The 26,433-nt window shown below is 36.2% G+C and overlaps 5 protein-coding genes, 1 long non-coding RNA gene and 2 pseudogenes across 17 annotated transcripts; 7 read left to right on the top strand and 1 right to left on the bottom strand.

The window, feature by feature from the left end:
- The first annotated feature begins 398 nt into the window (after positions 1 to 398).
- Positions 399 to 3,146, top strand: LOC104752886 (WRKY transcription factor 6). The gene is made up of 6 exons (XM_010475143.3): positions 399 to 991; positions 1,207 to 1,308; positions 1,389 to 1,547; positions 1,638 to 1,967; positions 2,087 to 2,200; positions 2,332 to 3,146. Exons 1-6 carry the CDS (start codon positions 608 to 610, stop codon positions 2,953 to 2,955), a joined length of 1,713 nt encoding a protein of 570 aa, XP_010473445.1. The 5' UTR covers positions 399 to 607; the 3' UTR covers positions 2,956 to 3,146.
- A 3,244-nt stretch (positions 3,147 to 6,390) lies between these two features.
- On the top strand, positions 6,391 to 10,077 carry LOC104752884 (aspartic proteinase A2). 2 transcript variants are annotated; one of them, XM_087491526.1, is made up of 14 exons: positions 6,391 to 6,489; positions 7,306 to 7,659; positions 7,747 to 7,807; positions 7,932 to 8,026; positions 8,101 to 8,213; positions 8,333 to 8,501; positions 8,590 to 8,629; positions 8,714 to 8,778; positions 8,849 to 8,962; positions 9,049 to 9,113; positions 9,197 to 9,353; positions 9,455 to 9,574; positions 9,665 to 9,753; positions 9,839 to 10,077. In XM_087491526.1, the coding sequence occupies exons 2-14, from the start codon at positions 7,312 to 7,314 to the stop codon at positions 9,921 to 9,923; spliced, it is 1,521 nt and encodes a 506-aa protein (XP_087347652.1). In that variant the 5' UTR covers positions 6,391 to 6,489; positions 7,306 to 7,311; the 3' UTR covers positions 9,924 to 10,077. The 2 variants fall into 2 exon arrangements, with proteins under 2 accessions (XP_087347652.1, XP_087347651.1); XM_087491525.1 differs by having other exon boundaries at positions 6,452 to 6,604.
- Positions 10,078 to 10,987: 910 nt separating this feature from the next.
- On the top strand, positions 10,988 to 13,964 carry LOC104710226 (uncharacterized). 6 transcript variants are annotated; one of them, XR_754943.3, is made up of 7 exons: positions 10,988 to 11,955; positions 12,057 to 12,266; positions 12,504 to 12,644; positions 12,769 to 12,858; positions 13,042 to 13,086; positions 13,193 to 13,284; positions 13,693 to 13,964. It is a non-coding gene; the product is annotated as an uncharacterized LOC104710226 (long non-coding RNA). The 6 variants fall into 6 exon arrangements; XR_015585161.1 differs by having other exon boundaries at positions 11,710 to 11,955; positions 12,504 to 12,585; XR_015585159.1 differs by having other exon boundaries at positions 11,710 to 11,955; positions 12,769 to 12,941; positions 13,693 to 13,947.
- A 750-nt stretch (positions 13,965 to 14,714) lies between these two features.
- On the top strand, positions 14,715 to 16,107 carry LOC104752882 (S-type anion channel SLAH1-like). The gene is made up of 2 exons (XM_010475141.2): positions 14,715 to 15,623; positions 15,725 to 16,107. The coding sequence occupies exons 1-2, from the start codon at positions 14,763 to 14,765 to the stop codon at positions 16,022 to 16,024; spliced, it is 1,161 nt and encodes a 386-aa protein (XP_010473443.2). The 5' UTR covers positions 14,715 to 14,762; the 3' UTR covers positions 16,025 to 16,107.
- Positions 16,108 to 17,134: 1,027 nt separating this feature from the next.
- LOC104752881 (putative F-box/kelch-repeat protein At1g62270) lies at positions 17,135 to 18,229 on the bottom strand. The gene has a single exon (XM_010475140.1). It carries the CDS (start codon positions 18,227 to 18,229, stop codon positions 17,135 to 17,137), a length of 1,095 nt encoding a protein of 364 aa, XP_010473442.1.
- Positions 18,230 to 19,092: 863 nt separating this feature from the next.
- Positions 19,093 to 20,447, top strand: LOC104752880 (S-type anion channel SLAH4-like; annotated as a pseudogene). The gene is made up of 3 exons (XR_015585259.1): positions 19,093 to 19,854; positions 19,934 to 19,980; positions 20,176 to 20,447. The product of XR_015585259.1 is annotated as an S-type anion channel SLAH4-like (transcript).
- Positions 20,448 to 22,111: 1,664 nt separating this feature from the next.
- Positions 22,112 to 26,399, top strand: LOC104752875 (uncharacterized). 4 transcript variants are annotated; one of them, XM_087493226.1, is made up of 9 exons: positions 22,112 to 24,242; positions 24,389 to 24,516; positions 24,587 to 24,693; positions 24,816 to 25,044; positions 25,140 to 25,256; positions 25,341 to 25,499; positions 25,614 to 25,786; positions 25,916 to 26,021; positions 26,144 to 26,399. In XM_087493226.1, exons 4-9 carry the CDS (start codon positions 24,850 to 24,852, stop codon positions 26,171 to 26,173), a joined length of 780 nt encoding a protein of 259 aa, XP_087349352.1. In that variant the 5' UTR covers positions 22,112 to 24,242; positions 24,389 to 24,516; positions 24,587 to 24,693; positions 24,816 to 24,849; the 3' UTR covers positions 26,174 to 26,399. The 4 variants fall into 4 exon arrangements, with proteins under 4 accessions (XP_087349352.1, XP_087349351.1, XP_019093953.1 ...); XM_087493225.1 differs by lacking the exon at positions 24,587 to 24,693 and having other exon boundaries at positions 24,091 to 24,242; XM_019238408.2 differs by lacking the exon at positions 22,112 to 24,242 and having other exon boundaries at positions 24,394 to 24,516; positions 24,625 to 24,693.
- LOC104754127 (pentatricopeptide repeat-containing protein At1g62260, mitochondrial pseudogene) lies at positions 22,194 to 24,234 on the top strand (annotated as a pseudogene). The gene has a single exon (XR_015585258.1). The product of XR_015585258.1 is annotated as a pentatricopeptide repeat-containing protein At1g62260, mitochondrial pseudogene (transcript).
- Positions 26,400 to 26,433: the final 34 nt, after the last annotated feature.

Raw genomic sequence — 26,433 nt, 5'->3', positions numbered from 1 at the left:
GAGATTTGCAAGAAAACACCTTTTGTTAAAAATAATAAAAGAATTTACAGTATTGTTTTAATTTCTTGAAAACTAACCTTAACTCGAATAGAAACATTGTAAGAAATTTTTATTATAAACCCTATAAACTAAAAAATCGTAAATCATAAAATCCAAAAATAGAATTTTAATTTTTTTCAAGGAATTACCCTATTCTTTTGTTTTAGTTTAGACTATTTCAGGTCAACTAAAAAATATACTAGCAAATAAGGATTTTTCCATGAAAATGAAACGGGCTTAGAATCACGGTGTATTGTGCGGGTCGGGTCGTTTCCGGGCAAATGACGCAGTATCTGACGTAAAACTCCCATGACTTTTTTTTTTCTTTCTATAAAGTCACCGGAAAAAATTAAATCGAAGTTCATTAATTTATTAAACGAGAGAAAAAAAAAACAAATCGGTCCACGTCCCAAACCCTTTTTATAGGAGAGTCTTATGTTCTGGCAGAAGACTTCACAAACTCTTTCTTTCATCTCTCTCTCTCAACCAAACCAAACCAAACCCAAAAATAAAATAAAAAAGATCTTTCTCCTTTCGTTAATCTCGTGATCTCTTACTTCTTCTATATATGGACAGAGGATGGTCTGGTCTCACTCTTGATTCATCTTCTCTTGATCTCTTAAACCCTAATCGTATCATCACTCATAACAACAATCACCGACGCTTCTCGAATCCTTTGACGACGATGCCAAGAATTGGCGATGACGATGGTGATAATGATCAGAAGACGAGAGTTTCCACCAACGGCAGCGAATTTAGGTTCCCGGTGAGTCTCTCCGGCATTCGTGACCGTGAAGATGATGATTTCTCTTCTGGAGCCGCCGGAGATAATGACCGTGAAGTTCCCGGCGAAGTTGATTTCTTCTCCGACAAGAAATCTAGGGTTTGTCGTGAAGACGATGCTGGATTTCGTGTTAAGAAGGAAGAACAAGATGATCGAACCGACGTTAATGTAAGTACGACTTTTTCAATAAATAATCATAATGAAATATATGATTTTTTTTTTTTTTTTGTCAACATATATGAATTTGTTACAGAATGGTTTGTTGTATATTGTGGCCGTGTTATAATTCGGTGTAAATTGAAAAATCAAATATAAATATCAAATTTTGATATTTTCTAAAGCAAATTATTAATTTATTAATTATTATTATTATTTTTGAATAGACTGGTTTGAATCTTCGGACAACGGGTAATACAAAGAGTGATGAGTCAATGATCGACGATGGAGAATCTTCTGAAATGGAAGATAAGCGTGTGAAAAATGAGGTAATTTTAATTTACTTTTACATTGTGTAGTAATTAATAGATTAATTGAACTGTTTTTGATTTATATTTTATTATTACAGTTGGTTAAGTTACAAGATGAGTTGAAGAGAATGACAATGGATAATCAAAAGCTTAGAGAATTGCTTGCACAAGTGAGCAACAGTTACACTTCACTTCAGATGCATCTTGTTTCACTAATGCAACAGCAACAACAACAACAGCAGCAGAACAATAATAAGGTAAATAATGATTTGATTGTTAACCACAAAGTAAAAAGAATTTACCCTAAATGACTAGGCGATTAAATTTGGTGAAACATATATGATTAGGTAATAGAAGCTGCTGAGAAACCTGAGGAGACGATAGTACCAAGGCAATTTATTGATTTAGGCCCTACAAGAGCAGTGGGAGAGGGTGAGGAAGCTTCAAATTCTTCATCCGAAGAAAAAACTCGTTCAGGCGGTTCTTCTCCGGCCGAGAGACGTAGTAACGAGGTTAGGGACAGGAAGAGACTTGGGCGTGAAGAAAGCCCCGAAACCGAGTCTAACAAAATTCAGAAGGTGAATAGTACTAACCCGGCAACATTTGATCAGTCCGCTGCTGAAGCTACTATGAGGAAGGCTCGTGTCTCGGTTCGTGCCCGATCGGAAGCTCCCATGGTAAGTTGATCTAGATAATATGTAGTATTGGACATATATATATATATATATATATAATTAAACTATATACTATATTATATATTAAGATATTGATTATGTTTGTACCTATGGTTTTGTAGATAAGCGATGGATGTCAATGGAGGAAATACGGACAGAAGATGGCGAAAGGGAATCCTTGTCCTCGGGCTTATTACCGTTGCACGATGGCCACGGGTTGTCCCGTTCGCAAACAAGTACGTTTCAAAACATTGGACTAAAGCTTCTAGTTGACGTTCAATCTTGATAACAAAACATTAGAGATTACAAATGTGTATATAAACGTTTGAGTGATTGGCTGATAAGTTTGATCCGCAATGATGTGTAGGTTCAACGTTGTGCGGAAGACAGATCGATTCTGATAACAACCTACGAGGGAAACCATAACCATCCTTTGCCTCCAGCCGCGGTAGCCATGGCTTCCACCACCACAGCCGCGGCCAACATGTTGCTATCCGGGTCAATGTCTAGTCATGATGGGATGATGAACCCTACAAATTTACTAGCTAGGGCTGTTCTTCCTTGCTCCACAAGCATGGCCACAATCTCAGCCTCAGCACCGTTTCCCACCGTCACATTAGACCTCACCCACTCACCTCCGCCTGCAAATGGTTCCAACCCTTCCTCTTCCGCAGCCGCCACTACCAACAACGACCATAACTTATTGATGCAGCGGCCACAGCAGCAACAACAGCAAATGGCGAATTTACCCCCGGGTATGTTACCTCATGTAATCGGACAAGCATTGTATAACCAATCCAAGTTCTCGGGGCTGCAGTTCTCCAATGGCTCTCCCTCGGCGGCAGCGTATTCTCAGTCACACGCGGTGGCTGACACAATAACGGCACTCACAGCTGACCCGAATTTCACGGCAGCTCTTGCAGCCGTTATATCTTCTATGATCAATGGTTCGAATCAACATGATGGCGAAGGAAACAACAAAAACCAATAGAAAAAAAAATATCACAATTGTTTTTTTTTGGTTCTTCATTTTTTTTTTCTTTTTTCCAACTGGGTTATAGGAAACAGAATTTATTCATTGATTCATATTGTTCTGTTTCGTACCAAAATACCAGTAAATATAAAAAAGAAAATATATAATTTAATTTCGAATATAATATTAATAGCTATTTATTTGCAAAAGTTTAGTTACGTACTTAAATTTAGTTAGACCTTTTAAATCTTTAATATTGACCTTTCTTTTGGATGTATAACACATCACATGTGAGCGCCGATACAGAAACCTAATAGTTTGGCCGTACCTTCAATAAAGATAATGAGATATCATCAAATAAGTGTCCTACATAATGACACTTAATTATCGAAACATTTAATACATCTTTTATTATCCATATATAAAAATTGCAAACGGTCAATGAATGCTGCCACAACAATTTGACACGTAATTTGCTATCTAATTAAGTCACCTAAAAATCTGTACACTTTAATATTTGTTAAACAAAGAGAAACAACTTCCTAGAAACTACGAGTTTGAATGGCATGAAAAATATGAAATCTGAAATAAGCTGACCAAAAATTTAGGCACCAATGTAAAGAAAAGTTTAGCTTACAACATTTCTAATGGTTCTCTATTTTTATCTATAAACTCTATTATAGAGTAGTTTTGCTCCAATAGATCTCTATTTTCACCTCTATAATACATATTGCTATTTTTTCCCCTATTTTTAGAGGAACTCTATTTTTTCCTCTATAAATAGAGGTAAATTATTTTATTTGTAAAGTAGTCCTCTTAATCTTTAACTTCTTTTATTTATGACCAAAATAAAGAAAATAAATATTTTTAAGAACTAATAACACAAATTTAATAAAATAAGTATTTTTAAAAACTAATAATATAAATTTAAGTATAAATATCTAGTCTGAAATATAGGGAAAAACCATTGTAAAATGGGTTAGTTTGCAATTTTTATAAATAAAAGGTGTTAATTGTAAAATAAAAAAGGATCTATTTGGAATATTTTTTTTTAGAGAAAAAAATAGAGAAAACCATTAGAGCAAAACTTCCTCTATTATAAAGGAAAAAATAGGGAAAACCATTAAACATTGTCTTAATCAAGTTTCTTCATTTGTATGAAGCAAATAAAAAGATAAATAATGATAGCCTAGTCGATATAGTTTTGTTAAAAATAAATTAAATATGTGGAGTAATAATAATGTTGTAAAATGCTACAGTCCCTATATACAATGGAATAATATATCTCCGAGCTTTGGAAGGAAGCGATACGCAAAAGTACGTTGTTTGACTTTCCGTGCAACTCTAGTTGACGTGAGGTCATGATTTGCTAATAATGCAATTTTCTAATATGACGAGTCTTTATTACTATGCTTCATTTTAAATTGCACTAAAAACCAAGTACATATTAACAACTCTTTTTCTATCTGCTTCCGATCCGAGATGATGCCCTCGATCCTACTCTCGTGTTTTGTACATATGACATTTGTTGGAAGTCCCGATTAGAATCATGCTATTATTTCAAAGATGGTTCAGTCAGTCAGAGCTAGAGGGTCTCTATTAGAATTTAAGAGTGTTTCATTTCTTTTTTCTCCAGAATATAAACTTTAGTATAAATTAAGTTTTTTTTTTTTTCGGTTGTTTAAAGATGATTTTAAGCTTTGGACCCATGGAAAGGTAACAGAACTCTAGCTAGTTGAAACTCGAAGTTGAATTGAGTTCATCCGAATATGACCTTTTAATGTATTTTAATTTATCTTGCAAAAAATAACAGTTTGTAGAATGTAGACATTAGACAACAATAGGTGGCTGTTAATATTGTTTTGTGCAAAGTTTGAAAGAAAATCCAAATTTATTCTTTTAAATGAACGCTATTAATTATAAAAAGGGACAAAACGTTACATGAAAAACGGTGGGTATAAACATGTTCTTAATTGTTTTCTTAAAAAAAGAATTAATATGTGTGAACTGCTGGTGAAATCCTAATTATGTTTATACATACAACAATATTTTAATTAAATGAAGGAAATGCGAAGTCATGGATTTATATATAAAGCCGCCATTTATTATTTTGTAAGTTACAAAAAGATGTTCATGTGGTTTGCGTGAGGTCGAGAAGAGAGACTTCTCTACGACTTTTGGAAAATGGAGTCGTTGAGTCACATGTATGCATGTGGTCATACTTTGTTTTAACCTATTCGTTCTTCTTTAGGACTCTTTCCTAATTCATAACATCTAATTGGCTGTTACGATATATGGTTGGTAAAACAATATGAGTCGATTGGTAATATATAGTTGTCGCGTTGATTAATATAAAGCAGTCGTTTTATTCAATAATCACCGTTTCGACGAATCTCAATGCAGAGCATTCATGCACAAGAGTAGAAATGTCAACTAAGTTAACTTTAGAGTCACTTGGATTTTTCGAGTGTTGATGCTTATCATTTATTCATTTCCGGTTTGCAAAAAGACGCTTTAATTTAAGATCATGCTTCCATAATTAATCAAATAATTCGGTAAAATTTGGATATATCAAATGCTAAAACTGGATCATTACGAGAGAAACTTTGAGGTAGACTAAAACTGGATCCATATGTATGTTCGACTAATAAATGCTAGCCTAAAATTACATAGAACGATTAGGTTTAGCCGAACTACATGAATTATAAATTGTTACCACTTAAAGTTTATGGAAAAATATTTTATAATTTCATGCTTTCGGTTAATGGGTCCTTGCATGGCTAATTTGTGATATATAAACTCATTTGCGTCATTTTAGCTTCAACGTTTATTTAGGTGGGACTGAATATGAAAGATTCAACTACATGAATGCAACATATGTAGGGCGGACTTTCTTAGACATAACGAGAGCTCAATCTTCTTATTAAGAGAAGCGGAGCGGATTTTTTCTAAAGTAAGGATATAGTGAATCGTCCCAACGTTGGGGATATTATATATCTTTGGAAGTACAAACTCTCACTTGGTCCCATTATCATCCACTTATATGAAGGTGAAAACAAACCAAAAATTATATCAAAAATAAATAAGCTCACAAAAAAAAATTATATCAGAAACAACGTAATCATGCCTTTCTCAAATTTTGTCTAGACCAATATAAAAAATCATTGCAAAGCAAGCAAGCTAACATAGCACAAGTAATCAGAAACTTAAAAGAAGAAAGAAAATTTAATATCATTACCATATGTATCTGTAGTTTGTTAAATTCTAAAAGCCTCTAATGTAAATGAGTAAGTTATGTAACGGTTAAGTTTTAAAGCTCGATCAAGTGTCTAGCAGCAACTTACTGTACTTACCAACAAAAGTTGGTGGGGTCATAATCTTATCACACCGTCAACGGTCAAAAGCAACTTTGTTGCTTAAATCTAGTAAAATTTCAACGGCTTAGATCAAAGGGAACTAAGTGGGTCTCACTCTCAATGTCGTGGCTTCATATTATTTCCTCGAAATTGAAACCGTTGTGGTCTCTCTGACAATCTGCTGCTTAAACATCTGGTGAGTTCTACACTTACTACTATGATCGATCTCATTACCATTTCTTCGTTTTCTCCCCCTAAATAGTCCTGAGTTCTGATCAAATCTCATATCATTTTTTTTTTCTTTTTCTATGGTAATTCCAACTCTTGTTTCCAGTTTCTTGTTTTTTTTCTCTATGATTTCGTTTTCAGATGTTCACGGTAGTGTTTTGCATGATCCGTGTTTGGATTCTCTTGGATTATGTGTTTGTGTTTTTGCATGTCTGTTTTGTGTCTTCATATTGTTCAAAGCTGGTGATTAGATTGAAGCATTGGTGTTGGTTTGTTTTTGCAGTCTTAATAATGTTTCATGTTGATAAATATATATATATATATATGTTTCCCAACTTTGATTCATGATGTGTCCCTTGTTCTGCTTTGTTAGTCTTTTTTTTTTTTTGGGAATTTTTGGGTAGGTCTGATTTAGAAATCTCAGGCAAGTGAGCATGTTGTGATACTCTGTTCCAATTTGGTTATTAATGCTTCTAGATATAAAAATCTATGTTTCTAGTTTTATTTAATAATTGATCAAATGTCTAGTTTCGTTGCTGACTTGAGATTTATTCACTATATCTGAAAATTTATTCAAGAGATTAATTTATATAATATCTAACAATTATCGTTGTCAAAAGTCTCTTTCGTTTTGCAAAATCAGTGATTTTCTTTTTTTTTTAAGATCCACGTTTAGTCTGTCTAATAGCATTGAGTATGAGCACTTGTTTTAGTTGAGTTGCATGCATGTTCTGGTAACTCGTATTTTGTTTCAGCTTGTTGATCACTGCTTTTGATTATTTAGGTGAAAATGGGAGTGGACTTGAGAACGGTTGTGATTTCAATCTTTGTGTCGTTGTTGTTGTTTGTCTCCGCCTCTTCTGAGAGCAATGATGATGGCACATTCAGAGTTGGCTTGAAAAAACTTGCAACACGCTTTGGTTCCAGTCAAGAAGAGGCCTTAAGATCTTCTTTCCGTTCGTACAACATCAATCTTGGTGGTGATTCTGGAGATGCTGACATTGTAGCGCTCAAGAATTACTTGGATGCTCAGTACTATGGTGAGATTGCTATCGGTACTCCACCGCAGAAGTTCACTGTCATTTTTGATACCGGAAGCTCTAACCTTTGGGTGCCATCAGGGAAGTGTTTTCTCTCGGTATGCTTTTTACACCATTTGCTTTACAATTATCGGCATAAGATTTTTTTTAAAAAACTTAATTGTTTTATTTCTGCTGTTACGTAGATTTCTTGTTTCTTTCATGCAAAGTACAAGTCCTCGCGTTCAAGCACATATAAGAAAGATGGTACGCTCGCTATCTCTTTTGATTCGTTCATCTTGATCTAGTAAACGGCCAATGGATATATTGCAATAGGCCACACCACCAATTAATTTCATACGTTTGTCTCAAGATGCAATTTAATGTATAGGGAAAAGGGCCGCAATCCATTACGGGTCAGGATCGATCTCTGGTTTCTTTAGTTATGATGCTGTCACAGTTGGTGATTTGGTTGTCAAAGATCAGGTAAAATTATTCTACACTACTTTTTAATGGTTATATGAGTGACTTTACTTTATGTACATTGCTTATCTCTTCAGGAGTTTATTGAGGCAACCAGTGAGCCAGGTATAACATTCGTGGTGGCGAAATTTGATGGTCTACTTGGTCTTGGATTCCAAGAGATTTCTGTTGGAAACGCCACATCTGTTTGGTAATGCGTGCAATTTTAATTTGTCTCATTTCTTGATTGAGGTTACCGACTTAAACACACTTTTGTAATATCTGATGTGTTGACAACATTTTTTTTTTTTTTTTTTTTTTTTGCGACAGGTACAATATGCTCACCCAAGGCCTTATCAAGAAGCCAGTGTTTTCATTTTGGCTTAACCGTGATCCAAAAAGTGAAGAAGGAGGTGAAATTGTATTTGGAGGTGTTGATCCAAACCATTTCAGAGGAGAACATACATATGTTCCTGTGACACAAAGGGGTTACTGGCAGGTTTGTTCTTATTTATTTTCTTGGTTTGTTAATGGATGTTTCGTAATCACATCTCATTTTCAAGATAATTTTTTTTTGTGATATATAGTTTGACATGGGTGAGGTTCTCATTGATGGTGAATCTACCGGTACGTTCAGTTCTTTTTCTTTCATCCATTAACTTGTTTTTAACAGGAACAAAAAAGGTAAAACATGATTCTGTTTTATACCAGGCTACTGTGGAAGTGGTTGTTCCGCGATTGCAGATTCTGGAACATCCTTACTTGCGGGGCCAACGGTAAGAAAGGATCAAGAGTTTTTTTAGCTTGTTCTTGTGGTTCACATTTAATTTTTAATCTCTTTTCTAGGCTGTGATTGCCATGATAAACAAAGCTATTGGAGCATCTGGAGTTGTTAGCCAGCAATGCAAGACTGTTGTTGACCAATATGGACAAATCATTTTGGATTTACTTTTGGCTGAGGTAAGAATACCGTAATATATGATACAAAACGAAGATGAATTATATATATTCGTTTTGTATATGCAACTCTTTTGTGCTCCTTTCAGACTCAACCAAAGAAGATCTGCTCACAAATTGGTCTTTGCGATTTCGATGGCACCGAAGGGGTCAGGTAAACTTCCAATAAAAATTCTATAGACGTAATAATTTACCGGTCTTCTCTTGTTGAGCGGTGGTATTGTATCGTGTTTTTAGTATGGGGATTGAGTCGGTGGTGGACAAGGAAAACATGAAATCATCTAGTAGTCTTCGAGATGCGGGTTGTCTTCCATGTGAAATGGCGGTTGTGTGGATACAGAGCCAGTTGAGGCAGAACATGACTCAAGAGCGGATAGTAAACTATGTTAATGAGGTAACAAGAAAATGTCCATTACCATTACAATAGAAATTTATTGTCTTTTGTTAAAATTATAGCAATAACATTGTTTTTTGTTCTGATCTCAAAATCCATAGATATGCGAGCGCATGCCTAATCCAAATGGAGAGTCTGCAGTGGACTGCTCAAAACTCTCAACAATGCCGACTGTTTCATTCACCATTGGAGGCAAAGTCTTTGACCTTGCTCCAGAAGAGGTACTTGTTTGAGAGCTAATATAATTCGGATCCAAACTTGAGCCCTAAGTAACATATTGTGTGACTGATATTGTTTGTGGGAACTAACAGTACATACTAAAGATTGGAGAAGGACCAGTGGCACAATGCATCAGCGGGTTTACCGCATTTGACATCCCGCCACCTCGTGGACCTCTCTGGTGAACCTCTTGGCACGAAAAACAAAACAAATAAGTGATGATTATTGCCTTACAATTCTAATCTTGATTCTTGATTTTGGAGCAGGATACTGGGAGATGTGTTCATGGGCAAATACCACACGGTCTTTGACTTTGGGAACGAGCGGGTTGGGTTCGCAGAAGCTGTATAAAAAATGTAACATCGGTTGAGTCTTTTGTTGATGTGTTTTTTTCTTTTGGTGTGAGAGCTTTGTTGTTATATGGAAAGGTTGTGAACAATAATGTTGAAGCTTTGGGGATGTTTTCTTTCTAACTCTTGATCAATAAAAAACCTCTTTTAAATAATTTTACAACATGATATGATTCCATGCATGTTCCTGTAAATTGAATCTAAACCACATACAGTATTTGCAAATCGCTGAAAGTTCATAACGACAAAAATTTTGTGTTTGGAGAAAAGCACAACCACGAAAGGTTTCAATGATTTAGAATTCATATTCCTATTTATGTTACTGGCGCTAAACGGTTATGAAATTTAATCAAACAACGTCGAATTTTTCGTTCATTTGCTATCAACAAATTACGTGTGAGACTTCCAAGTTCCAACATATATGCCACATGACTCATTTATCGAATGATCTCCGACCATTTATACTTTATTATTGTACAAATCACCGATATAGAAATACTTAACATAATCTTTTCTATTTTTGTAATATGGGGTGTACTAGCGCAGAACATATCTAGTATAAGCGTCTACATGCACTAACCCCACATTATAATGTCGTAGTGAGTTGCTGACAATAAAACAGAGACAATCTATTAAAAACGATCTCATACTTCAACTTGGCAAAACCAATAGACCAAGCAGCAATTTCGTTGAATTTAAATTAAAGTTCATTTTCACCTAAAACACACATACGTATGGGCACTTATACCACAAAAAGTATACTCAAGTCTTACTCAAAGATATGAGATAAGAACTCACATTCTTGATAATATCATACATTTCTAATCATCAGAAACTGAACAAACTAAAAACTAAGTGCACTTATATAATTTTTAATTTATATTCAAAATTACCCAAGAACTTACTATTTCTATAATGCAGCAATGGCTCCCGAAATGTGGAAGCTATTTCACGTGGTTGGACATTGGCTCTTGACCTTAATCAATAGGTGGTGAATTCATCTGGCTATGTGGGAAAAAGCTAATCATCCTAAAAGGCAATATATTTTTTTAATCTAATTTTGAACACTACAAGAAAACATGGATTTTACGACTACAATTGGCGACTATATATGTAGTCGTCATTTTTGGCGACTAAGTAGTGACTATTTAGCGACTATTTTACGACTACAAATATTTGGTCATATATTAGTCATTTTTTAACGACTGCATATGTTAGTCGCTAGTTTAGTCGTAATTTAGCGACTATTTTATGACTATATTGCACACCAAAATATGTAGTTGCTAAATAGTCACCAATTTAGCGACTAATATGCGACTTATAGTAAACGGTCGCTAAGAAGTCGCATATCAGTCGCTATTTAAGAAAATCATAATTTTCAAAATTTAATCCCAAACCATTAACCAAACCCCAAGACCTAAATCATAAACTCTAAATCTTAGAAATTAATTCATAATTCATAAATTCAAAACTTAACCCCAAATCATAAACCTATACACCAAACCCTGTACTTTAAACCCTATATCTTAAATTTTAAACTTTTATAATGTATAGTATATAGAAATTAAATTATAAACCATTTAACCAAAATATAACCATTATGTGTATAAAATTAAATCTAATCTAAAACTATTTAGTGTATATATATAATTTAATACTTCCAAAAACTATTTACTTATAAAATTTATTAAATTAGTCATTGTAAAATCTGAAACTAATTGTTGATAAAAAAAAAACATAAAACTATATCATTTAGTCTGGGCTTTGAGAGGCTTTTGTACCACTTTGGATTTTGATATGAATTGAAAATTGGCCAACAAAAAAAAGAAATAAAAATCAACAAACAAAGAAACCTTCACCAACCTGTGCCTCTATTCCTCACACTACACTTAGAAAAAAAAAATCATCATCACTCTCGAAACTCTTTCGGAGAAACTCTCACTCTCATTTCTTCGAATCGCGATGACTCTGTCCGGCCAAACCTCCGACCGTATCTCCAGATCTAGAAGGGAAACTGGTTTCCGTGGGAGAAGGTTAGTTTGTTCTATCTCTATTTCCCCCTTTAAATCTGATTTTGGGATTAGGGTTTCTGGTCTACGTTTGTAATGACCTTAATCTTCGAATTGGTTTGAAGACGACATATAAGAAGCAGAAGCTGAGAGGTGAAGCGGAGGAAGACGGCATAGAAGACGAAAAAGCTAAGCCGTGGATTTATCGACGAAATTAGAAGTTGGGATCTCAAAACCGGGAAAGATCTGCTTCGATTCAAGTCGTGTGCTTCTCCGGCGCACAGCCGAAAACTTGGGTCGACTAAAGAATCAATTTTTCTATCAAGCAACAATGGGTCAAGTTCTCTTTTGCTCTCACACCTATCCTCTCCGACGTTCTTGAAGGCTTAGTAGTTGCTTTCATTTGTTATCCCTTTTTTTTTTTTTTTTTTCTTGTTCCGCTGTAGGAGCATAGATTTTCACTTTGATTCTGCTGAAAACGAGTTTGATTTATCTGCTTGATATCGGTAGCCAATGCTGATGTGATCCACTTAGTTGCCTTTTCGCGTTTCTCATCCCCTGTGTGATTGCAGATGAGGGAGGATAAGAAGTAGAAGAATGATGAAGGAGAAGTGAGGGAAGGAGTAGCGCATCAATAGCTTTGTTGCCACGCGGGTATATCTCTTGTCATTTCTTTCAAATGTCTAGCTCCATCTGTTTTGGTCTCCATGGAGGTGGGTTTCTTTTCTTTCAAAAATCCTGGAACTGCTTTGTTATTTCATCTTTTCAGAATTCTTGAGTACTTATGTGCAAAATTGTTTTGTTTTTTTTTTGCTTTCTTTGGTGGGTTTCTCTCAGATCAAGTGTCAGCTGTTTTGGTTGAGTCTTGTGGCTTAAAGAACTTAAGGCTCAACTCGGCTCTCCTCAGTGTCACCAAAGTCACCGAAGGTACTCAAACTAAGCTCTCTAAAAGCATATCACTTCTTTCACAGAGTCACCTCAGTTTTGGTGATTTTATATGATAAAATCTGGTATGTGTGTGTGTTGGTGTTTGTGTTTGTGTCTTTGAAGCTTATGGTTTGAACATGTGATTTTTGTTTACTATATTATTTTGTTGTTTGTGATCAATAGACTGGATTTGGAGAAGCTTGAAAGCGGTTGGCTGGAAGAAGATAGGTAAAACCCTTATGTTTATTTTATTACTCTTGTATTACTCTTCAATTCTTTGAAGTCACATTGTTGCATGCGTAAACCATCTGATTCAGTGTCCTATTGTTCTTAGGTCGAAGATGATGTTTGGCTTACAGAGAAAGCCACAGCCAAGCACACTCTTAGACAGAGCTCATGATGTACAACTTTATTTCAGAGCGTAAGGTAAACTTTCATTGGTTAAGACATTTTCTTATCCTATTGTATCTTTCGCTATTAAGGTACAATATATATACTTTGCTACTTATTGTTGTGAGACTTTTATTAAATCTGTCAAAGAGTCATTTGTTTAGAAGCCTCTGTTGTAATTTTTGTGAGGCTTTTTGTTGAATTTGTCAAGAGTTATTTGGTAATACCGATCTCTAGACACCTGTTTTATATGCACTCTTTAACTTGAGTCACCATTGTCGATCTTCTTACTCACACTCACGTTTTTAAGCTAGAAGACATGTTAGTTATAGTGAATTGCTTGTCCCGATTGTTTCTCATTTCTAGTCTCGATTTTGAAATTGTGTTATATTGATAATGGGAAATGAGTCCCCATGATACATTTTTTGTTTGTTTGTTCTGAAGAAATGAGTTGCTCTTGGAACATTAATGGGAACTACCTAGGCTTCAATGATGGAATACAAAGCAATTGAGAATGTGCTACAAACCATTTATTATGTAGTTTTTCATCTATTCTTATTTTTAGTTATGATTTTTAATTTTATTTTGTAATACAATTTTTTTGTAATCATGGTTTATAATAATAAATATAGTACTCAAAAAATAATGTTTTAAAACATTATTCATAATTTAAATATATTTAAAACAATTAATAAAATATATGTAATTTGTATAAATACTGTATAAATACAATAATGTATAAATACTTGAATACAACTATAGTCAGTAATTAGTCGTTAATTAGTCACTAAATTTGGTGACTACATTATGACTATTTTGCGTTGTCGTAAAATAGTCGTAACGTGGTCGCTAAATTTAGTGACTATATTATGACTAAATTTACGACTACGCAAAATAGTCGTAATGTAGTCGCTATTTGGCGACTAATTTTACGACTATTTATTTTAGCGACTCTCGATTTACGACTACTAGTTTTAGTCGCTATTTAGTCGTAACACACCGTTTAGCGACTAAATAGTGACTAATAGTGCAGTCGCTATTTGCCTGTTTTCTTGTAGTGGAATACATCTTAACGTTACAAAAGTTTGAGAACTAGTGGGTCGCTGCCATCAGAGATAGTGGTAACATCCTATGATAAGAGGACCTAATAATCCTGTTTAATTATAATGTACTAGTTAGGTAAAGCAGAAAATTATATATATAATAGATTTATCAGTTGGATTGACTTTTATGTTTATCCATGTAGCTGAAACAAGACATGTTGAGACTTACTGTACAAGTTACCAAAGTTACCAATAAAGTTGCTATCCTTATGAGATTCCAATAACTCAATACCATATTTAGGTATCACCTTTGTCCAACACTAACTAACTCCCCCTAAACCACGTGTTTTGTACTAAATAATCTCCATCAGCTTTAATTTATTTCACTGTCTATATATATTGACTCTATCCTAAGGTTAGGACAGCATAGAGCCAAACAAACCATTACCACTTTTTCATTGATATACAGAAATGGAAAGCTTGGAAATTCCTAAGCAAGAAACTCATATCAAAATTGATAACTCAATATCAAGCAACAAAGAGAGAAAAAATGACCTTGCCGATGCTAATCCCATTGTCTTAATGTCTATCTTGCGTGGTCTCCACGCGGGCTATTTCAGAATAAGTCTTTCTCTCTGTAGCCAAGCTCTGTTGTGGAAGATAATGATCGCGCCTGATTCACCAAGCATGTCTCATATGCATAGCAAACTCCCATCTATGGCGTTCCATCTCCTGTGGTACCTAGCACTTGTAACACAAGTGTCACTCTGTTTTTTGTATGCCTTAAAGTGTATTTTCTTACCTGACATGGTGAAAGCAGAGTTCTTGCACTATATTGGAGTGAACTATCTTTACGCTCCATCCATTTCATGCCTTCTCTTGCTTCAATCAGCTCCAATGATGGAGCCAAACAGCGTTTTGTATCAAATATTATTCTGGGTGTTTGCTGTTCCAGTCTTGACACTAGACACAAAGCTTTACGGCCAGTGGTTCACAACAGAGAAAAGGTTCTTGTCGATGTTGGCAAACCCTGCAAGCCAAGTATCAGTAATCGCAAACCTCGTGGCTGCACGAGGAGCAGCAGAGATGGGTTGGAAAGAGTGTGCTCTATGCATGTTCTCCCTTGGAATGGTTCACTATTTGGTTATCTTTGTCACTCTTTATCAACGGTTACCAGGCGGAAACAATTTCCCAACCAAGTTAAGGCCAATCTTCTTCTTGTTCTTTGCTGCACCAGCCATGGCAAGTCTAGCCTGGAACTCCATTTCTGGTACCTTTGATGCTGTAGCGAAGATGTTGTTCTTCCTTTCACTTTTCATCTTCATGTCCCTGGTAAGTTTACCGTTTACGATACACAAAGAAACAAAGTTCAACGTCCAAACATAAAATTGCATGACAAGATATTTACCTTATTTTGTGTTTAACATTTTCAGGTTTGTAGGCCAAATCTTTTCAAGAAATCAATGAAAAGATTCAATGTCGCTTGGTGGGCTTACTCGTTCCCCGTTACCTTTCTTGCGTTAGACACAGTTCAGTATGCGCAAGAGGTGAAAGACTCGATTGGTTATGGCTTGATGCTTATCTTCTCATCCATCTCAGTTTTGATCTTCCTCTGTATGATGGTACTGACAGCAGCAAACAGCAATAGACTACTCAGACGTGCTCCTGTCCTTGGTTCCGCTACAAGTCCAAAAGACAAGCAAAAACCATTACCAATCAGTGCGGCTTTGTAATTAAAAAGAAAAAAGCTATATTTGTTACTCACGTGTTAACTTCAAGTATTTTTCATCATGGTTGAGCGTAATAATTTCCAATCCGAAGTGTGCAATTAGATTTTAATCCTCCTCAAGCAATCAACTAAACTTATTTGTTTTCTCGAATTGCTACCTTCACCTCCAGAGCGGTTATCTGGAACATTGCAAGCTTGAGTTGCAAATCTTCTGAGCAAATCCACTCAATTTACACCCATATTAGTACGTAGTTGAGCCAATTTTACGCTTGGAAATTAAATAATCATATTTTACGTTTTACATATGATTGTATCATATTGATATTACTTTTTTAGAAAGGAAAGAATCATGTATTATGTGGGTTGTATTGATATTTAGTAAATTAAATCCTAATGTCTACTCTACCATGATCAAATGGTATATCTTTGTGAGACAATGATGACCAAAAAATCACATTATGAGATTATAAAGAATAAGACGAAATCAAGTAGTGAATTAATTAATGAGACTAATCGAAAAACAGTAAATAATTCTTATACTAACAACCTAGCATCAATTAATCATAAAAACCCCTTTGATAAATTTTATATGTATGGGACTTTGACATCTCCGAATCAGCATTGACTTTGGTAATAGTTTCTTCAATAATATTCTTTGTGGATTATTAGTTTGACTACAATAACTTGTGGAAGTGATTGATTTTTTATTTATTTAGAGATGAATCTGGTTGGAGAAAAATTGTCTCTAATCGACCTATCAACTTTGTTGAACTGAACACAGCCAGAACAGAGGAAGCGGTCGATTTCTCTGATCGAAAGTGCTCTGTCTAACCATTTCTGAAGCATTTTCATCACTACATCAAGAGAATACACTTAATTAGTGCGGTTGAGCTCAATTACCTTAGGAACTTTTCCCATCAATATAAATGATTCTACATTGAATGCAAGTTATAGAGTTTAAACAGTTGATAATTATCTGTAAATGTTAATTAGCAAAGAAAAGAACCAAATAAAAAGTCACAGTTCAGTAGTAATCAGTCGAAGGACGTCATGCGAAAGAAAACAAAAGGGAACAAAATAGGAGATTCTAGAAATTATATTAAAGTTATTTGAACTAAATTTGAAGCAAACTTGGAGCATAACTGAAGATACGTGGCCAATTTGTTTTTTTTCGAATATCCACTTTTCTCCAATATTGATCCTCTCCAATGATGTATACAAAAACGTTCATGTCATCGTCTTCGTCCTCGTCCTCATCACAACACACGATCACTTTATTCTCCTCGTCGATGAAAAAACTCACTTCAGTCCCAAACCGATGAGTGTTCAAATCAATCTTAAAAAAAGGGCTCCAAGACATGACTTTGGTCTGAGTGATATTATTTGTCACCCATATCTCCATCTTTGATGTATCGCTGTCCTGAAAGAACACTGACAGCCGATCTTCTCTTATACAAGATAAGGAGATAGTATCACAATAAGAACAACCCTTGACTGGAAGGCACACACGTGGACCAATTCTCTCTGTTGTAAAGCCGAAACTTATCAAGAAATCGTCAATTAAATCTTCTTCTTCTTTATGTGAAGCAATCCAGTAAGAGTTTCCCATTATGGACACGCCATTGGCCTTTCGTGCCATTGCGAAGTCTGGTGTGACGCTATCAAGAACCCTCCATGAATTAGAATTAAACTCGTAGATTTCAAAATCAAAAGTTTCATCAAGATCATACTTCAAGATTTTGTAGCTGTAGCACGATTTGTTGTTTTCGTATCCGAGAGCGTACCTATAGTTACCATCGTCATCATTATTGGTTTTGATCCAATTGGGTTGACCCATACACAGGTTCCAAACCAAGAGTCTATCATCCCCGGTTTTGCATAGCAATAAGCCACTACAGTGAAAGACTTCAAATACAAAGGCCATCATTAAGTTAAATTTAACCTCCATAGATGGATCAATATTGTCGTGGAGTCCAAACAGATTTAGGCTCATTGAACAAACCGTACGTCTCCTCAACATGGCAACCCGAAACTGTTTTTCTGCTTTATCAAAGTGCTTCTTGGTGAATCTTTGATCACTGAGTAAAACGTTCCACTGTTTGCATGTAGTCCGTAGTCGTTTTAGAGATGAAGCAGAAACCCTAGCAAGTATCTCCTCTACCAAATCCAATGGAAGACTGGACAAGGAAGAAGATTTTAAGCTCATCATTAATGTAATCTCCCAAGGAAGAAGAGGAGCTATGTAAAAGGGATGCAATTATAAGCTAGGGTTCTGACTTTTAAGGTTAATTGACCTGCCTCGGCAGACGTCATATATAGACAGACAAACAAGAAACGACCAAAAACTTCAAATATGTACTCTTCTTATTTTTTTTCCTACGTGGATTATAAGTTTATTTTTCATTTTTCTTTCTCTCAAATTTTTTTAGTTAAAAAGGTTAAAGTCTAGGGTTTTATAATTCGTGAGGTCCAAGGCTCATCGAAACCCAATGTGTTGGAAAGTTTTTTCCGTCAATTTAAAAAGTAAACAGTAGTCCTTATAGTTTTCATTACCTTCGATTTTAATAATTTGTTTTGTGTCCAGAGATTTGAATGATATAATTACCCCAAAATTTATTCACATCGAAGTTGTTGATAGCAACATCAGACTAAAGCCTCCAGCCGAAGCAGAGTATTTGCTTTATTCTTATCTTTGGACTGAAAGGCATCAAGGGTCGCGACTTCCTTGAGATCCACGTCGAGTGTGTAACGCGTAGGCATCAGATGCTGGTAGTTAACGAGCTTGATGAAACACTTAACCCTAGATTTCTTGGCAGTATTCTTGGCTGAGTCTTTGCGGATGACTTTGCTCGGGTACTTCTTGAGTCCGGCGACGAGGCAGTGACCGTAGCCACGGTCACGGGTACCGTTGTCGAAGGATTTGACGATGACGGCTTTCTTACCGTCGTCGAAGGATCACAGCCTTGTTCTGCTTCAAGAACTTCACCATTGTTGAGCTTCGATGCTTAGATCTTTCTCCTTCTCTGGTTTCGTTTCGTCTCTCTCTGGCTGCTATGAACCCTAAGTGAAACACAAGTATACTCTGCTTCAAATACTCTGGCTGCTATGACGGATCTCGGTCAGGCTGCAAATACTCTGCTTCGGCTGGAGGCTTTAGTCTGATGTTGCTATCATTGTTGTGGAAGATAATGGTCCATTCGCATAGCGAACTCCCGTCTATGGTGTACTATCTCCTGTGGTACGTAGCACTTACAACACAAGTATCACTCTGTTTTCTGTATGCCTTCAAGTGTGTTTTCTTATTTGACTTGGTGAGGGAGGAGTTTGTGCACTATATTGGAGTGAACTATCTTTATGCTCCGTCCATATCATTCCTTCTATTGCTTCAATCAGCTCCTATGATAGAACCACACAACGTTTTGTATCAAATACTATTCTGGATTTTTGCTGTTCCAGTCTTGACCCTAGACACAAAGCTTTATGGCCAATGGTTCACAACAGAGAAAAGGTTTTTGTCGATAATGGCAAACCCGGCAAGCCAAGTATCAGTAATCGCAAACCTAGTGGCTGCGCGAGGAGCAGCAGAGATGTGTTGGAAAGAGTGTGCTCTATGCTTGTTCTCACTTGGGATGGTTCACTATTTGGTTATCTTTGTTACACTTTATCAACGCTTACCAGGTGGAAACAATTTCCCAACCACGTTGAGACCAGTTTTTTTTCTTGTTTTTCGCTGCACCAGCCACTGCTAGTCTAGCTTGGAACTCTATTTGTGGAACCTTTGACACTATAGCGAAGATGTTGTTCTTTCTTTCTCTTTTCATCTTCGTATCCTTGGTAAGTTTATACGATAAACCAAGAATCAGAAAAATAGTATGACAATACATTTTACACCTTTTTTGTTAACATTTTTCAGGTTTGTAGGCCAAATCTTTTAAAGAAGTCGATAAAAAGATTCAATGGGTCTGTTCGTTTAGTTGACGCTGGCGGCAGCGGCAGCGGCAAACGCAACTTTTTTAATCGCCGCATCTAATCGACGTTCAAAATCAGAAGCTGCGTTTGTCGCAGCGTCATGCCGCAGGTACCTGCGGCAACCAAACGAACAACGATAGCTGCGGTTGACGCAGCCGCAGGTACTTGCGGCGACGAAACGAACAGACTCAATGTCGCGTGGTGGGCTTACTCGTTCCCTCTCACCTTTCTCGCTTTAGACTCGGTTCAGTACGCGCAAGAGGTGAACAACCATGTCGCTTCGGTCTTGATGTTTATAATCTCATCCATCTCAGTTTTGATCTTCCTCGGTGCGATGTTACTGACAGCAGCGAACAGCAAAAGATTACTCAGACGTGACCCTGTTCTCTGGTCTGCTACTGGTCCAAAAGACAAATAAAAATCGTATGCCAAATAATGTAAACATTTTCATTCATATATGGGATAGAAATAAAGAACTTGCAACTACAGTTTGAACTAAAAATTGAACCCGGTTCAATTGACTCGATGTAATGTCAAAGGAAGATGGTGTGAAAGAAGCTTGTAGAAGCTTCGAGAACTATATGATCCATATGATCGTTGAAGATGGGAAAGTTGATGACTTGATGGACATGGAAGAGCTTCTCTATTATTGGAATAATCTGAATAACCCTATCTTCCTTGATCTTGTTACTAAATTCTATGGAGAGATCTGGCACTGAATTGTTCCCCAATCGATGATGACTGTGGTAAAAATTGATCAAAATGGGTTTTATATGTGTTAACACAGAGCATATGATGCAGAGTGTCTTTCTCTGTGTTCTGCAACTTTTATTTCAATGCTCTTCCGTGGTCGCTGTCTCCACATCAAACTAATAATGCATTTCGGTTACAAAGCATCCACCGTATTCCACAAAGTCTGCCGCCATATCTTTATCGCCGCCATAAGCCTCTTTGATCGAGTAAAAAGCCCAATACGTTTTAAAAATCAACCAAGTCCCACATCGAAAATATAATAACCAGATACTAACCCATAACTCTTATAAATAAAAGCTAGTCCACTTTCCTTACAAAGCATCCACACAGTAGTGGGCTTTCCTGAAGGCCCAACTGTTGGAAAGTACCAATATTTTTTAAAACGTTTTAGTGTTTTTTTTCTTCAGCTTTTTAAAAGGTTGGTTTTTTCGGCTTTTTAGACATTTATTTTTTTTTACTGATTTTTTAAATTATTATAATTTTCTGTTTTTTTGGTTTTGTTTTGGTTTTCTAAGTGTTGAATTTTAAATTGTGTAAGCAAACCGGATACAACATCCGGTCCATTTTTTATGGTCTGTAAGAGGTGTTCTAGGTCCAACATGCATTATACACTTAAAATTTAACTCTATTTTTTATGACCCAATTTTTTTTTTTTTTTAACTTTTCTATTCATGTTATTTAAACTTTTAAAGATTTAAGGTTTTATAAATAATATTATTATAAATAAATTGTTTTGTCTTCTTTTATATTTTTGTTTAAGGTTTTGCAGATAATATTTTGAATTAAATTTGTATGGTATGATTTCTGGAGAATTTTTTTTATTTTTTTATTTTTTTATTTGGACAGCAAAAAAAGAAATTCGTATTTATGTTTTTTACACCTTTTTTTGTTTAACATTTTTCAGGTGTGTAGGCCAAATCTTTTAAAGAAGTCGATAAAAAGATTCAATGTCGCGTGGTGGGCTTACTCGTTCCCTCTCACTTTTCTCGCTTTAGAGTTTAGACTCGGTTCAGTACGCGCAAGAGGTGAACGACCGTCTCGCTTCTGTCTTGATGTTTATAATCTCATCCATCTCAGTTTTGATCTTCCTTGGTGTGATGTTACTCACAGTCTCAAACAGCAAAAGATTACTCAGACGTGACCCTCTTCTCTGGTCTGCTACTGGTCCAAAACACAAATAAAAATCGTATGCCAAATAATGCAACATTTTTCATATATACAAATAAGAACTTTGCAACCTATAGTTAACCGGTTCAATTACTGTGTTAACCGGGAATATCTGATATGCACCGAATTATTTCCGGTTCAAACATGGTACACCGAAGAATTGCAATACGTCAACCTAAACCAATTTCGCCCGGTTCAATTTAGACCTTCCTCAATTTCAAAGGCGGAGCCATTTTTTTTAGTTTTTTTTATCGCTTCAATTCGCCGGCGACGACGAGACGACGATGATCCGATCACGAAGTGTATTGTTGATATTGAGGAAGGTGTATCAACCATCATGTTTTAAATGTGTATGTGCAAACTCGTTCTCTTCTACTTCAGCTTCGTCAAGCTTAGGTTTTCGAGCGACGAACAAGGAGTTAAACCAGATGATAAGATCGGGTTACATCGCCGAAGCTAGAGAGATTTTCGAGAAATTGAAGGCGAGGAACACGGTGACATGGAACACGATGATAAGCGGGTACGTGAAAAGGCGGGAAATGAATAAAGCACGGAAACTGTTCGACGAAATGCCTAAGAGAGATGTTGTGACTTGGAACGCGATGATTTCGGGTTACGTTTCATGTGGTGGGGTTGGGTTTCTTGAGGAAGCAAGGAAGCTGTTCGATGAAATGCCTACAAGGGATTCTTTTTCTTGGAACACGATGATTAGTGGTTATGCCAAGAATAGGAGAGTAAGTGAAGCTTTCTTGTTATTTGAGAAAATGCCTGAGAGAAATGGTGTGTCTTGGAGTGCTATGATCACTGGGTTTTGTCACAACGGTGAAGTGAATCGCGCGGTTGAGTTGTTTCGGAGAATGCCTGAGAAGGATTCGTCTTCTTTATGTGCACTTGTGGCTGGTCTTATTAAAAACGAGAGACTTGAAGAAGCTGCTTTGGTTTTGAGTCAATATGGGAGTGTAGATTCAGGAAAGGAAGATTTGGTTTATGCTTATAATACTTTGATTGTTGGATATGGGCAGAGAGGACAAGTAGAAGCAGCTCGACGTCTGTTTGATCAGTTTCCTGATGATGATCATCATCATGGAGGTGAGTTTAGAGACAGATTCCGTAGAAATGTTGTATCTTGGAACTCCATGATCAAAGCTTACTTGAAAGTAGGTGATGTGGTCTCTGCTCGGTTGTTATTTGATCAGATGAAAGACCGTGATACGATTTCTTGGAACACTATGATTGATGGATACGTACATGTGTCTAGGATGGAAGAGGCTTTTGATCTGTTTACGGAAATGCCAAACCCTGATACACACTCGTGGAGCATGATGGTCTCGGGTTATGCTAGTGTTGGCAACGTAGAGCTCGCTCGTCATTACTTTGAAAAAACGCCGGAGAAAACTACAGTATCGTGGAACACTATTATAGCAGCTTACGAGAAAAACAAGGACTACAAAGAAGCTGTTGATGTGTTTATCCGGATGAACATTGAAGGAGAGAAGCCTGACCCACATACTCTAACTTCTCTTCTCAGTGTATCAACCGGGCTTGTGAATCTACGCTTGGGGATGCAGATGCACCAAATCGTTTTGACGACTGTGATCCCTGACGTGCCTGTCCACAATGCGCTTATCACTATGTATTCGAGATGCGGCGAGTTAATGGAGTCGAGGAGAATCTTCGATGACATGAAACTCAAAAGAGAAGTAATCACATGGAATGCAATGATTGGAGGGTATGCTTTCCATGGTAATGCCTCAGAGGCCTTGAATCTGTTCTGGTTGATGAAATGCAAAAGGATACATCCTTCTCACATAACATTCGTCTCGGTTCTGAATGCTTGTGCTCACGCGGGACTTGTTGATGAGGCTAAAGCACAGTTTGTGTCTATGATGAGTGAGTACGATATCGAGCCGCAGATGGAACATTACTCTTCCCTGGTCAATGTAATCAGTGGACAAGGGCAGTTTGAAGAGGCCATGGATGTGCTAAGAAGTATGCCTTTTGAGCCAGACAAGACGGTGTGGGGTGCATTATTAGATGCATGTAGGATTTATAACAATGTAGCACTCGCACATGTTGCAGCTGAAGCAATGTCGAGATTCGAACCAGAGAGCTCAACACCTTATGTACTGTTGTACAACATGTATGCGGACATGGGACTGTGGGACGAAGCTTCTCAAGTGAGAATGAAGATGGAAAGTAAAAGAATTAAAAAGGAAAGAGGATCAAGTTGGGTTTGACTCCTCTACATAAAAAAAAAAAAAGAAGCTTTCTTGTATGTTCGCAATAACATATAATAATGATAGGGATTCAGAATTGAGATAGAAACTGATAAGGTACTCTTGATGGTTCTCTATTTTCTCATTACTTTTTCATCAAATTGCACTAATTTAATAGTGATTACAATGTCAATTTCGTGAAAGATAATGTTCATTTAAATTTGGCATTTAGTCTTTTTTTTTTTTTTTTTGATGTTTTTCAGCCATTCAAATTATTGGTGGCTTCAAATTCAACTGCACACGTGTATCTATATAGCTGCTGCTTATCTGAGTCTTCACCGGCGTTTAAAAACCCAAATTTCTCATATCTGAATCTGGGTTTCTCAAAAGGGTAAGTTTTTTTTTCAGTTCAAATCTCACCTTTTAACCTTAGATGAGTTTATATGATCGTAATTATGTAGTGAGTAGGTCTTGTGCAACTGATCCTGCTAATGATTAGGAGATTCTTGGGACTTTTTGCAAAGATCGGAGCTTCTGACCTCTTAAAGTGTCCTGAGATGAGATTAGGGTTTGAATCTGAATTTATTACTGGAGCTTAGAATCTACTATCTTATACATCATTCGTTGAAGCTTCTGTCTTTTGCTTTAATGGAGTTGTTGCTTTTCTCTGTTTTTGTTTTTATGGGGCAGATAAGGGCATTTTCTTCATTGATATGGTTAAGAAATGTTAGCTGCGTATCCTTCGGGAACTATCAACAAATTCCATATTCCTTTTTGCGATTTCAAAACTACGGTTTTTGGTCCTTTGATTAGCTCTTCTGTCTCTCCAATATCAAGAGTTCCTTGGAACAATGTAGAGTGTCATCATCATTCATCTTTCTCACCAAAAGGCCAAATTCATCATCCAAGGAAATGGATGGTTAGTGATTTTGAATGTTTCTGTCTCTTGATTACAAATCTTACATCCATATATATAGAGAGAGATAAGCTTTTTGTTTTTTTTTTTCCATCTAGATTTGTCGCTCCCGCAACAACTCGGATGATGAGTACCGTTCATCACGCAACATAGCTTTAAGTCTTTTAAGACGTTACAGGACCGTGATTGAACGCGGTGAAGGAGAAACCTTAAAAGTAATTTCCCTCTTTTTTTCTTGCTCAAGTCTTTTGCATTATTTTCCATCATCATCATTCATTTTTTTTATTATGTATCTTAAGGAATTCATTTCCGCTGGTGTGAATGCATATGCGCTCGGCTGCACAGATGAAGATTTGAGAAAAGAACTAATTGCTATGAAAGAATCGGGCTTAGAGATTGGACGACTGGAGAGTTACCATGGAAGCACACAGACTAAATCCAAGATTTCGCTGTCCGAGGTTAGTTAGTTAGTTACTACTAACTTGTGATATCATCAGTTAATAATATGAGCCAAGTTGTATTGGATTTTAGCTCTACCATATCAATTTGAGCTGACGGTTTTAATTTCACAGGTAGACGAATGCATATTGTGGCTTAGCATTGTATTCATCACGATCTTGTGTACGCCGCAACCAACTGTCGTGAGATGGTCATCGACTCCTTCAGTTTCCGATGAAATTCTAACCAAATGGAGAGGATTTTGCGCAGTTATAGCCAATGCATACTATATTAGAGAAATGGCATGGTAAGATCAACTTATTCGGCTTTGGTTCGGTTCTGTTTTTTTTATTTTTCTTCACTCTACAAATGAAATGCTTGTAAAGATTATGTGTATTTATGAAATTGCCATCATCGAACCATCGGGTGAGTGTAGGCTGCCAGTGAAGACTCTTCAGTTAGAGCAGATGGCGGTTACGGGACAAACAGAGGAGCCGTCGGTTGTGGCCAGCCGAATGCGGCTGGTCTTTAGCACCCTCGAGGTTAGTCTCATTGTTTTCTTTCTTAGAATTGTTAAATTGAATTCGCCATCAAGCAAGAGTCACAACATCCTCGGATTGTTACGTCTTTTGAAATCGATTCTTTGTTCATCGTATATATGTAGGTCGTGAGTCCTCAATGGCCACGGGTTTAAATATGGTGTTCTGCATATTGCAATAGGGGGTGATAACTTATAAGGTATCTTTATTTTGTTCTTTGAATCTTCGTTTCGCTAAAATTGTTAATTCGTGATATTGTATATTGTTGTAAGATTTGCCCAAAAAAAAAAAAAAAAAAGTATATTGTTGTAAGATATATATACTTCATATAGTTAAACCTCAGATTTACGATATTATTATTTTTCTCTATCCCTTTCTAAACATGATGTTCTACTTCACTTTGGAAAAAATTATT

This window comes from Camelina sativa, chromosome 16 (assembly GCF_030686135.1).
Source record: "Camelina sativa cultivar CO46 ecotype springtype chromosome 16, ASM3068613v1".
Taxonomy (NCBI): domain Eukaryota; kingdom Viridiplantae; phylum Streptophyta; class Magnoliopsida; order Brassicales; family Brassicaceae; genus Camelina; species Camelina sativa.
This window is presented reverse-complemented; position numbering and strand designations above follow the sequence as displayed.